The following is a 12,416-nucleotide window of genomic DNA, read 5'->3' as shown; positions in this document are numbered from 1 at the left end:
CAGGAAGAATGGGACAAAATAAAAGCTGAAACACTAAATCACTTGGTCTTCTCGGTGCCAAAACGTCTTTTAAGTGTTGTGAAAAGGAATGGTGAAATTACAAAGTGGTAAATGCTTTACTGTCCCAACTTTTTTTTGGAATAAGAAAAGCCAGAAATGAAGGAATGGATATATATTAACAAGTGAAATGAAGTTGACCTGACAAAACATGAAATATTATGGTTCATACAATCTGCAGTTATATAAAAGTCAAAGTAAATGTAATTTATTATTTGCTTTTTCCATGCTGTCCCAACTCTTTCTGATTTGGGGTTGTTATTGAATGCAGGTACATGTGTGGAGTAGTTTCCATATATAGTAATGCTAAACTCAAGCCTACAGTGAAAGGCGCTCTGCAATGTTCCGGCATTGTGACATCACTCTGACATCACAGTGGATGTGAGCTCCAGTGGAAGAGCATTCTGTATTTAGTGAAGCTTCACTGTCTCCACTCCTCACTCACGATGGCTTCTCCTGTGATGCAGAGGTTCTTGTGTTTGATATTTTGCGGTGCTCCTCCTCAAACTTTTTCTCAGGACGATTCGAACGATGAGGGGAGACAGGAGGACGACCTGGGTGTGGAGAACAGGATCCTCATGGAGGGATTTCTGTATAAGAAGAGCAGCAGTGTGTTTAAAACATGGAAGAGGTTTGTGGAGAGCTAAATCATGTGCTGGGCTGTAATATTTCGTATATACACTGACTAGGCATAACATTATGACCACTGACAGGTGAAGTGAATAACACTGATTATCTCTTCATCTCAGCACCTGTTAGTGGGTGGGATATATTAGGCAGCAAGTGAACATTTTATCCTTAACAGTGATGTTAGAAGCAGGAAAATTTGAGCGAGTTTGACAGTTTGAGGGCCAAATTGTAATGGCTAGACGACTGGGTCATGTCATGCCTGAACGGTTTATAAAGACTGTTTAATTCCTCTTTAATCATTTTATACAGGCATGGATTAGAACTGATCAAATCTATTTAAAGCTTTAAACCAACTTCACACAATAAAAACTATCAAATGCACTTAAAACAATAAAATAATAATAAAAAATGTTTTATTTCTGTGTTTTTCTCTGCAGGCGGATGTTTATTATCCAGAATAATCAGCTGTTGTACGAGAAAAGGTTTAAGGTTAGTCACATGGCAGTTCTACACTGAGATCAGCTCTCCTGGGGCTTTGTTTATTTATTTATTAGGATTATAACGTCATGTTTTACACACTTTGGTTACATTAATGACAGGAACGGTAGTTAGTGGTTACACAAGATTCATCAGTTCACAAGTTTAATATCAAACACAGTCATGGACAATTTAGTATCTCCAATTCACCTCACTTGCACGTCTTTGGACTGTGGGAGAAAACCAGAGCTCCCAAAGGTAACCCACACAGACACGAGGAGAACATGCAAAGGACCCTCCACACAGAAAGGACCCGGACCACCCTGGGGATCGCACCCAGGACCTTCTTGCTATGAGGCGACAGTGCTACCCACCAAGCCTCTGTGAAATACCCATTCATACTGGACTACAATCATACGTTATTCAGGTGGAGGGTTAGGGTGGGGATGTGATTAGGAGAGAGCTTATTATCCTCATAATGAGTGAGTGTACATTACAATAGTAACTGAATTCTGGGCTGGGCTGTGATGCAACCAGAAAATCACGTTGGTGTGCTGGTCAAAATGGTAAAAGGCGACTGAAAAGCACCTACACAACACACACTGATCATGCCGGATGTGCAGAGAACATCTTTGCTGGGGGCGGCACGGTGGCTCAGTGGGTAGCACTGACGCCTCACAGCAAGAATGTCCTGGGTTCGATCCCCAGGTGGGGCGGTACGGGTTCATTCTGTGTGGAGTTTGTATGTTCTCCCTGTGTTTGTGTGGGTTTCCTCTGGGAGCTCCGGTTTCCCCTAGAGTACAAAGACAAGTGAGATGAATTGGAAACATGACGTTAAAATCCTAACAAACAAACATTTTTGCTGCTTGTTTCACCTGTACTTGATTTTACTGACTTGACTTCCAATCTGATGTGTTTTTTCCCAGCGTAACCTCACAGTTCTGATGGAAGATCTGCAGCTGTGTTCAGTCCAATGCTGTGAGGACGTCAGGCGCCGCTTCTGTTTTCAGGTGGTTTCACCAACAAAGTAAGTCCAGTTTTAAAATAATCATAATTAAACTTTATTATATTCTGTTATTTATAAATCAGCTTTCCCTAGCTGTGGAAGATATAGTAAGTCAAAAAAGCCGGTTTAAGCTTGTCAGGGTGGCTGTGAGAGCAGCTAAACCAACCCAGACCAAGTAAATCAAACAAAGCGTTTCACGTTTACGTTATCTGCATTTAGCAGACGCTTTTATTTTTATTCAAAACGGCTTACAGTACTGTGACAGTATGCTGTCTAAGCAATTGAAAGTTAGAGGCCTTGCTCAAGGGCCCAACAGTAGCAATCTGGCAGTAATGGGGCTTAAACCAGCTAACTTTTGATTAATAGTCCAGTACCTTAACTGACCTTTTAAGCTAGCTCAAGGTAGTCGCTTACAGCGAGAAAGTAGCTTTTGGTAGCTCCTGAGTTCGATCCTCAGGTGGAGCGGTCCGGGTCCTTTCTGTAGGGAGTTTGCATGTTCTCCCTGTGGCTGCATGGGTTTCCTCCGGGAGCTCCGGTCTCCTCCCACAGTCCAAAGACATACAAGTGAGGTGAATTGGAGATACAAAATTGTCCATGACTGTTTGCCCTGAACTTGTGAACTGATGTAATGTCATGGAGCTGCCATATAGCACCACAGTAGCAACACCGGGGCTCTGCTTAAACTGTCCAACACCCTTTCCACCCACCCGTCTAGTCTGCTGCGTTTTTGTGTAATATGCAGACGTGTTTATGCAGCATTTGAGCTATCCCACTTATCTAAACATGACGTAACCATTAGAGGTATCTCAGGTACAGTATGTGTTATCTGTTAGTGTTAATATGTAAGTTTGCATTCTAGATGATACGCTTATATCACTACGTGTGTCCAGGAGTCGTACGTTTCAGGCCGATTCAGAGGCGAGCAGACAGGCTTGGATTGAAGCCATTCGTAATGTGGCTCATATTGAAAGAACAGAAGAGACTGAGGTACATTTTTTTAATTCAACATACACACAACTTTTAGATTTACACAAATATGGTAAATAATTATAATTATATAAGAATAAAAAATGGCATAACATAATGTCCAGAAAGATGTCCAGAAAGATGTCCAGAAAGACGCCTCTAAGAAGGATGGGTCTGAGATTAAGTCTTGCTCCATGCAAGGGAATATTATTCTTGCCACTGTTGTTATCTGTAGCACTGTCGCCTCACAGCGAGAAGGTCCTGGGTTCGATCCCCAGGCGGGGCGGTCCGGTTCCTTTCTGTGCTGAGTTTGCATGTTCTCCCTGTATCAATGTGGGTTTCCTCTGGGAGCTCCGGTTTCCTCCCACAGTTCAAAAACATGCAGTCAGATTAATTGTAGACACTGAATTGTTCTACAGGTGAATAGGATTATTCATTAAATAAGCTCAAGGTACAGAAGAAATATTAAGTAAATAATAAGTGAGTGAAGTAAGTAAGTAAAGTGAGTGAGTGAGTGAGTGAGTATTTAACACTAGTTTAATGTGTTTGACAGAAATCAGAAGGGTGCGAAGTTCGTTCGGAGTCAAATTCCATTCAAATCGTATCGAATGGAGAAATGAAGTTGGAGGTCTTGGAAGACTCCCACCAACCACAAGCATCATCTAAACCTCCAGGTACCTTCAAAACCACATTTCAGTCCAACAATCTGAGCAGACTATTAAGAACTAAGTTTCCTCCATCAGAAATCTAACTTTTTGGCTTTTCTTTCTTTTAACCCTGCATCCTTTCAATCTTTGACCGATGTAGCTATGGCCAGTCTTGGAGAAGTTATTTGTGATGCTGCTGATGAGAACAATGGTAAGTTCATGTAGATGTGTATATGTTATATTAGCAGTGAAATACAGACTGCATGCTTAACCCTTAGACAATGACTTGTAATTGGTATTTATAATACATGATTGCTGATATTAATAGAAAAGGTGTGTGTGTTAAAGATGCTAAAGGAAAAATCGACAATGAAGGACGCCAAGAGGAAATGACCACCAGCACAAACCTAAACAACCTGAACCACAAAGGTCAGCCACATCTCCACTAATCCCTGTTACATATTTTCTTTCATGTGGGTAAACTGGTGAGGTTTCATAATTGAGTGTGTTTAGTGTTTCATGCACATCATTGCTATCAATTCTCTAATATGATTCATATGTTTTAACCATGTTTAGCCCTATCTTGTTCCAACATGAATTTTGGTCATATAGTGCATTCAATCCATTCTTTTATACAATTTTTTATACATTTGTCGTACAGCTGGCATGTCTGAAGAACCAACCCCACACCTTTTATCATCTATAAACATGTTATATATTGCTGACAGGCTTTAGTAATATAGAGCTGAATCTTTGCCTGATATAAATGATATTATTTACTAAACATAACTTCTATCAAATAAATCATTCACAGAGAGTTTTGACAGCCAGTATAGCACTGGAAAGCTGCTGGGAAAAGGAGGCTGTGGTTCGGTCTATGAAGGAGTTTGTAAGGCAGATGGGAAGCAGGTGAGTATCAGCTGTACTGTTTTTATCATGTCAATACAATCTTCAAACTTCTTCAAGCTTCTGACAGTATATGTGCATTCACATAATAAAGGTTATCCAGCAGTACCTTGTAACTCCATGTCCCCTAAACTCGAAATCTTTGACACTCAACGCCCTTCGTCAAGATATTTGTAGCTTTAAGGTACAAATAAACGGATAAGTGAGTGATAGATAGATACTGTAGATCACTTTATTAATCCCAGAAGGAAAGTCAAGTACTACAACAGCTCAAGGTACAATAGAAAAAAAAGTGTTAAGTAAATAAAAGACTCAGTTCAAAATTATTACTTAAATAAGCTCAAGGTACAGAAGAAATATTAAGTAAGTAATAAGTGAGTGAAGTAAGTAAGTAAAGTGAGTGAGTGTGTGAGTATTTAACACTAGTTTAATGTGTTTGACAGAAATCAGAAGGGTGCGAAAATCGTTCGGAGTCAAATTCCATTCAAATCTTATCGAATGGAGAAATGAAGTTGGAGGTCTTGGAAGACTCCCACCAACCACAAGCAACATCTAATCCTCCAGGTACCTTCAAAACCACATTTCAGTCCAACAATCTGAGCAGACTATTAAGAACTAAGTTTCCTGCATCAGAAATCTAACTTTTTGGCTTTTCTTTCTTTTTACCCTGCATCCTTTCAAACTTTGACCGATGTAGCTATGGCCAGTCTTGGAGAAGTTATTTGTGATGCTGCTGTTGAGAACAATGGTAAGTACAGCAAGATCCATGCTACCAGCATCACCTATTATGCCGGTGTTTTTCACATACCCAGCTCTCTATGGGCTTGGGTTAATGTTTTTTTTTTCTTTATTTAAACTCCTCTCTCACATTTTTAAATAATAATTCTACATTTACACAAATGTAGTCAATAAGCCAGGATGACTTTAGTGTCTTTAACTGGCAAAATATATTTTTGAGACCTACAAAGCGTAGGTGTGTATATGTTATATTAGCAGTGAAATACTGACTGCATGCTTAACCCTTAGACAATGACTTGCAATTGGTATATATAATACATGATTGCTGATACTAATAGAAAAGGTGTGTGTGTTAAAGATGCTGAAGGAAAAATCGACAATGAAGGACGCCAAGAGGAAACGACCACCAACACAAACCTAAACAACCTGAACCACAAAGGTCAGCCAAATCTCCACTAATCTTGGTTACATATTTTCTTTCATGTGGGTAAACTGGTGAGGTTTCATAATTAAGTGTGTTTAGTGTTTCATGCACATCATTGCTATCAATTCTCTAATATGATTCATATGTTTTAACCCTATTTAGCCCTATCTTGTTCCAACATGACTTTTGGTCATATTAACATATTAACACGTTATATATTGCTGACAGGCTTTAGTAATATAGAGCTGAATCTTTGCCTGATATAAATGATATTATTTACTAAACATAACTTCTATCAAATAAATCATTCACAGAGAGTTTTGACAGCCAGTATAGCACTGGAAAGCTGCTGGGAAAAGGAGGCTGTGGTTCGGTCTATGAAGGAGTTTGTAAGGCAGATGGGAAGCAGGTGAGTATCAGATGTACTGTTTTTATCATGTCAATACAATCTTCAAACTTCTTCAAGCTTCTGACAGTATATGTGCATTTACATAATAAAGGTTATTCGGCTTTCGTGGTAAAAAGCTAAAACTGGTAATTCGTTCACTAAACTGTCACTTATACCTCTACAACCAATCAAGAGAGAGTTTTTTTTTATTTATTGCTTTGGATTAGAAGAACAACTGAAATTCTGCCCAAAATCTGAATTCGGAAGCTCTGATCGGTTTATACAGGACTGAACCACGACTGCACTCTGGAACACATGAGCACTGATTCATGGAGTTGTTTACGCTCTCCGTACACACCGCTGAGCTGCACTGCACTCGTCAAAGTGTAGGTGATAAGATGCATACGGCATGCTGCCCACGTGTCAGAGGGGGCGTGGGTTAGCTTCGTTCTCCTCAATCAGAGCCAGGGATCAGCATTGGTGGAGAGGAAGCATGATGCAATCGGGCAATTGGACGCGCTATAAAGGGAGAAAAAGGGGAGAAAAGTGCATAAAGAAAAAAAAAGACATGATTTGATTTGTTTGGTGAGGATGAGTACGTTACAATAACACTTGTATTAAAAATCTACTAATATTTTACTTGTGTGTATAGGTTGCCATCAAATATGTGTCGAAGACTCACTACCAACGATTTACCACTATTGTAAGTGACATTTTCAGTTTACCTGCCTGCTTATCTAAGGTTAAATCTATCGACTCTAAAACTCTTACTCGCCTCGTCTCTTCTACTATTAGCCCGAGGAGACGGACTCGCTTCCTGTAGAGGTGGCATTGATGCAGATGGTGTCCAGGCCGCCTTGCAGTCCACACGTGCTAAAGCTTCTGGAGTGGTTTGACACGCCTCAGCAACACATCCTGATTCTGGAGCGACCCGTTCCCTGCATAGACCTCTTACACTTAATAATCAGTAAAGACAAACTGAGTATGGAGCTCGCTCGACACATCATGTGGCAGGTGGTTCTGGCTACACGTCACTGCCATGATCGTGGGGTCTTACATAGGGACATCAAGCTTCAGAACGTCCTTATAAACACTGATACTCTAGAGGTCAAGCTGATAGACTTCGGCTGCGGTGACCTTCTCAAGGAAACTCCCTACAAAACATTTGCAGGTAGGTACACATTAAGGGTGAACGTTTACAGCACAGGATAAACCGGTTTTAGGGGAAGAAACTTATTTCTAAGTGTTTTTTCTCTGTTCATGTAGGAACGAGGCTACATGCTCCACCTGAGTGGATAACAAATGAAGCATATCATGGCTGCCCTGCAGCCGTCTGGAGTCTAGGTGTATTGCTGTTTCTGTTGGTTTGTGGACGCTTGCCTTTTCGGACTAATAAGCAGATTGTTGATGGGCGTCTGTTTTTTAAACATGGTGTGTCTAAGGGTAAGAAAATATTTACAAAATATTCACATAACAATATATATATTCTTACATTCACACAAACTATATTTTGAATTTGCAGTATAAGTCAATACTCACTCTTTCACTTTTTTAACTGCTTATCCAATTGGACAATGGGTGCAAGGTACACAGTAACACCCTGGACAGGGTGCCAGTCCATCGCAGGGCACACACACACACACACACACACATTCACCTATAGGGTAATGTCTCCAATGAACCTGACTGCATGTTTTTGGACTGTGGGAGGAAACCGGAGCTCCCGGAGGAAACCCACACAGACACGGGGAGAACATGCAAACTCACTGCACAGAAAGGACCCAGGACCTTCTTGCTGTGAGATGACAGTGCTACCCACCGAGCCACTGCACCGCCCAAAAGTCAATACTATGTCAGAAAATGTATTAACCCTTGATTTGTCTGCTCAACCATTTGAGTCTAAATACTTGTGTACAAATTAGCTGTATTTAAAAAATCTTGTTTGGGCCGTATCGACTTTCAAACCTATATGTTAACTTACACAAATCATCCATGAAAAAAATCATATTCGTGATCATCTTAACTGTTTGGTCGAGGCTTATTAAAAATACTGTGCGCACTAGTAAAAATATTCATTGTTTGTTGTTGGTTTAGTCCCAAGAAACTAAGAAATGCAAAGAAATATTTTTTTAACATTATTTTCTGGGTTAAAGTAACAAATTGAATTATTATTGCACTCACAGCCTGCAGTAGTCTGATTGAAAAATGCCTTCAGAAAAATCCCAGTAAGCGTCCAAGCCTTGAAGAGATCCTTCAGGACGAGTGGTTTGAAAAGGAACGTGAATATCAAGTCCAGGTTAGTCCAAATAAAATAAAACAGAGATCATTAGCTAAGAGACGTTACAGTAATGTTGCCTAGATCTCAGGGATTATATTACAATATTACAAAAGTACAGGTTCCAATGTTAAAATGTAAACTTATCAAGCATTCGTTTCATTCTACTGTATAAGTACAGTATTGCTGCCACACAGATGAAAAAAAAAGCCGTCAGTATGTTGTTATAATTGAGAAAAGGATCTGTTAAAACAACGTACAGTAGAACCTTGAGTTACGAACAGTTTACCATACGAACATTTCGGGTTACGAACGATCTGTTTCAACTTAACGTACGAACAAATTTCGTATTACTAACCGAAATTCACAAAACACGTGACGTCATGAACAAGTTGACTCCGACCGTCTCTCTCTCTCTCTCTATCAGTGGCGATTTCTCTAAGACTGAGCTTCCCCTAAAATGTCAAAAATTAAATGGTCAAATATGTACAGTTGTGTTAACATTTCATTGACTACAAATGCGTTAGAACACGTTCATCTCGAAGACGAGTTCGTTCAGAATCAGCTACTTATCACAAATCGACTGACTCGATTTTGTTAACTCCCGGGGCGTCAATGCATTTGCCCGCAGAAGCTGAGCGTCTCTTCACTTCAATGGGGCTGCATGGGAGAGGTTTTTTTCATTGTTTCGAAACTCGTCGGTCATTGGATAAATGCCACGTTTGTCCCTCCCCCGGACGCTGAGCGCCTCTGGGGGTGAATGGAGCTGTGGGCGGGTCTGGACGGTGAGCTTCTGCAAGATGATTGGAGGATCAGTCGAAAGGCTGAATCCCAATTTGATTGACAGCTGTCACTTAGAGCTTCAGTCCCAATGAGCTTCCCCTGTTTGAAAGACCAGCAGCCGCCACTGATTTACAGTATATATACAGTGAGTGAACATTCGGACAGCGGACTGTGTTTTTTTCAGTGTTTTCTTTATATTTTGTAAAATTCTATATTAAAATGGCCTCAAAGAAGGTGCAGAGGAAGCGCAGTGGTCAGAAAGCCAGTAGCTGTCACTGTGTATCAGACAGCGGGGACAGTGAGTGAGAGAGAAAAAGGAAATCGCTGAGTAATGTATTCTTTCTTTCGTGCAATTACACCTACAAAATACAACACTATTGAAATAAAGAAGGAAATAACAGAGAAATATGAGAGTTATTGTTGTTTCTGGTAGATACATTTTTTATAAAAGAAGGAAATGTATTATGGTGTATGGTACAGCACACGTACTGTACTGAAATGTGATGTGATGTGTTTATGTACAGTACTACTGTGTATTGTTGTTTATTATTGTTTATTACAGTAATATCTATTCTATAATTTAAGATTTAAGGAAAACTATACTTGTATTTATAACAAAAAAGACCATTTAAGACATTAGAAAGGTTAGGTAAGGGGGTTGTTTGGGAGGTCTGGCATGGATTAATTCTATTAAAATTATTTCTTATGGAAAAAAATGGTTTAACTAATGAACATTTTGACTTAAGAACAGCCCTTCAGAACCAATTAAATTCGTAAGTCAAGAGTCCACTGTATATCACAATCACTGCAAAGGATTCTTAAATCTCAGTCTTTATATAGACGTGAAAACCGGTCAGATATCTTAGACATTGCACTATTCCTAATGGAGAATCTTCATGGTTACAAGCTACAGTATCTTAAATGTCTGCACTTTTCTCATTTTAACGAGATCCTTTTCTTGTTATAGCGACATATTGACGGCTTTTTTTTTTTATTTGTGTGGCAGTAATACGCTTCTGTATATAACCCTCTGTGTTGATATTTTTATCTTCTTGTCTTCTTTATTTTACAGACAGATGTAGATCCTGAGACGCAGATGAGTGAGCAGAGCAGTAACAGTCATAACAATCACCACGTCTCATAAAACTGTCTTCTATTTGTACAGGATTTGTAATTGTACAGGATTTGTAATTGTACAGGATTTATAATTGTACAGGATTTATAATTGTACAGGATTTATAATTGTACAGGATTTATAATTGTACAGGATTCCTAAGGTTGCAGGTAACAGTAAAAACAATGAAACTAATAAAGCTTTTACTAGTTTACCAGGAAAAAAGAAGATCTAACCGCAGAATGTGATTCAAGAACACTGGCAGTAGGTAAGTAGGCGTTTAAGAAGAACCAGTTCAATATGATCCTGTTATACAGAATCAGATAAACATGAGTGCTGGATTTAGGGGTAAAGACTAAATCTACTTAAAATTATACATATACTACATTACGACGGTGTATTAGGGACACCAAAAAAAGTTTTGATTTCAAGAATAAAGTCGTATAAGTTTCGATTTCGAGATAAAAGTGGAAATATTATGAGAATAAAGTGGAAATATTATGAGAATAAAGTGGAAATATTATGAAAATAAAATCTAAATATTATGAGAATGAAGAGGAAATATTATGGGAATAAAGTGGAAATATTATGAGAATTAAGTGGAAAAGCAGTTCAGAAAAGCTTTGTCAGTTCAGAAAAGCACGGGTCTCGGTACCTGGATCGGCATGCAAGCGCTAAGGGCAGCCTTCAACACATGGAGGTTGCTATACGTAGGAAACACACGACTTTAATCTCGAAATTGAAACTTTCTTTACAGTGGCTCTAATACACCGTCGTACTACATAGATCTTTGACTACTTAAAGCTAGATCTTGTTGTAGTGTGTATGATGTTAGCAGGTGTACGATGGGTTTGATGAATCGGATCCAGCTCACCGATCACTGTAAACTCCACTGTACTCATATGTAGAAGCATTAAGTCAGGTGATGTATAAAAAACAAACATAACTAAAAACACAGCCTGGTGTAATTCATTTAATGCTTTTTTATATTTTGAAATCAGTATTCACAGGATCTCCTGGACATGAAAAAAATACCGTAACAGTAAATTTTCTTTAAATGAATATTTTCCACACTTACTGGGCTGGATTGTGTATAATGGTATTTCTTGTTTTTTTTTTTTTTTTTACTATTATTTGCAGGTGAACAAGCATCTCTCTTTGAAAGCTGAGGAGACTGAGGAGACCTTCTTACCATTATGCAACTTATCAGCAGCTTTAGGATATATGTTATATATGTTAGTTCTACCAGTAAAAAGCTCGACTGTAAATAATCACATTGTATAATAAAGACATGAACTATGTAATTGTGTGTGTGTTATTACTTTAGGTAAAACTGATTTGTCAATCATAATGACGTCATGAATTAAACGTTCCATAACAATCTAAATCTGGGTAGCGCTGCTGCCTCACAGCAAGAAAGGGCCGGTTTGATTTCCCGGCTAGACGGCCAGGGTCATTTCTTTGTGGAGATTGCATGTTTTCCCTGTGTCTACATGGGTTTTCTTACGGGTGCTCCGGTTTCCTCCCAAAAGTCCAAATACATGCAGTGAAGCCAATTGGAGATACTTAAAATTACCGTGTGTGTGTGTGTATGTATGTGTGTGTGTGTGTGTGTGTGTGTGCCCTGTAATGAACTGGCACCCATAATGATGAAGAGAAAATCAAAAACATTAAATATTTAGACCCTTTACTCAGTACCTATAAAACACCTTTTTGGATGCAATTATATCTGCAGGTCGTCCTGGATATGTCACTTAAAGCTTTTTATCTGGAGTTTGGAAGTTTATCCCGTTACATTTTTACATTTTCAGCATTTAGCAGACGTTTTTAGAGCCTTGCTCAGGGACCCAACAGTGGCAACTTGGTGGTGGCGGGGCTTGAACCAGCAACCTTCTGTTTACTAGTCCAGTACCTTAACCACTGAGCTATCACTGGCCGTTATTCATGGCAGATCGGATGGTGACCAGCTGTGACCTCCTATCATTGAGTCTCGTCACAGAATGCT

General features: G+C 39.2%; 1 protein-coding gene across 1 annotated transcript; it reads left to right on the top strand.

Annotated features, from left to right (window-relative positions):
* Nucleotides 1–503: 503 nt before the first annotated feature.
* LOC134301825 (serine/threonine-protein kinase pim-2-like) lies at nucleotides 504–11,715 on the top strand. The gene is made up of 16 exons (XM_062986721.1): nucleotides 504–688; nucleotides 1,125–1,176; nucleotides 2,091–2,191; nucleotides 3,061–3,119; nucleotides 4,132–4,212; nucleotides 4,598–4,692; nucleotides 5,133–5,253; nucleotides 5,387–5,437; nucleotides 5,786–5,866; nucleotides 6,166–6,260; nucleotides 6,892–6,942; nucleotides 7,035–7,410; nucleotides 7,506–7,682; nucleotides 8,423–8,535; nucleotides 10,370–10,679; nucleotides 11,552–11,715. The coding sequence occupies exons 1-15, from the start codon at nucleotides 504–506 to the stop codon at nucleotides 10,439–10,441; spliced, it is 1,710 nt and encodes a 569-aa protein (XP_062842791.1). The 3' UTR covers nucleotides 10,442–10,679; nucleotides 11,552–11,715.
* Nucleotides 11,716–12,416: the final 701 nt, after the last annotated feature.

The sequence above is a fragment of the Trichomycterus rosablanca genome, chromosome 2 (assembly GCF_030014385.1).
Source record: "Trichomycterus rosablanca isolate fTriRos1 chromosome 2, fTriRos1.hap1, whole genome shotgun sequence".
Taxonomy (NCBI): domain Eukaryota; kingdom Metazoa; phylum Chordata; class Actinopteri; order Siluriformes; family Trichomycteridae; genus Trichomycterus; species Trichomycterus rosablanca.
This window is presented reverse-complemented; position numbering and strand designations above follow the sequence as displayed.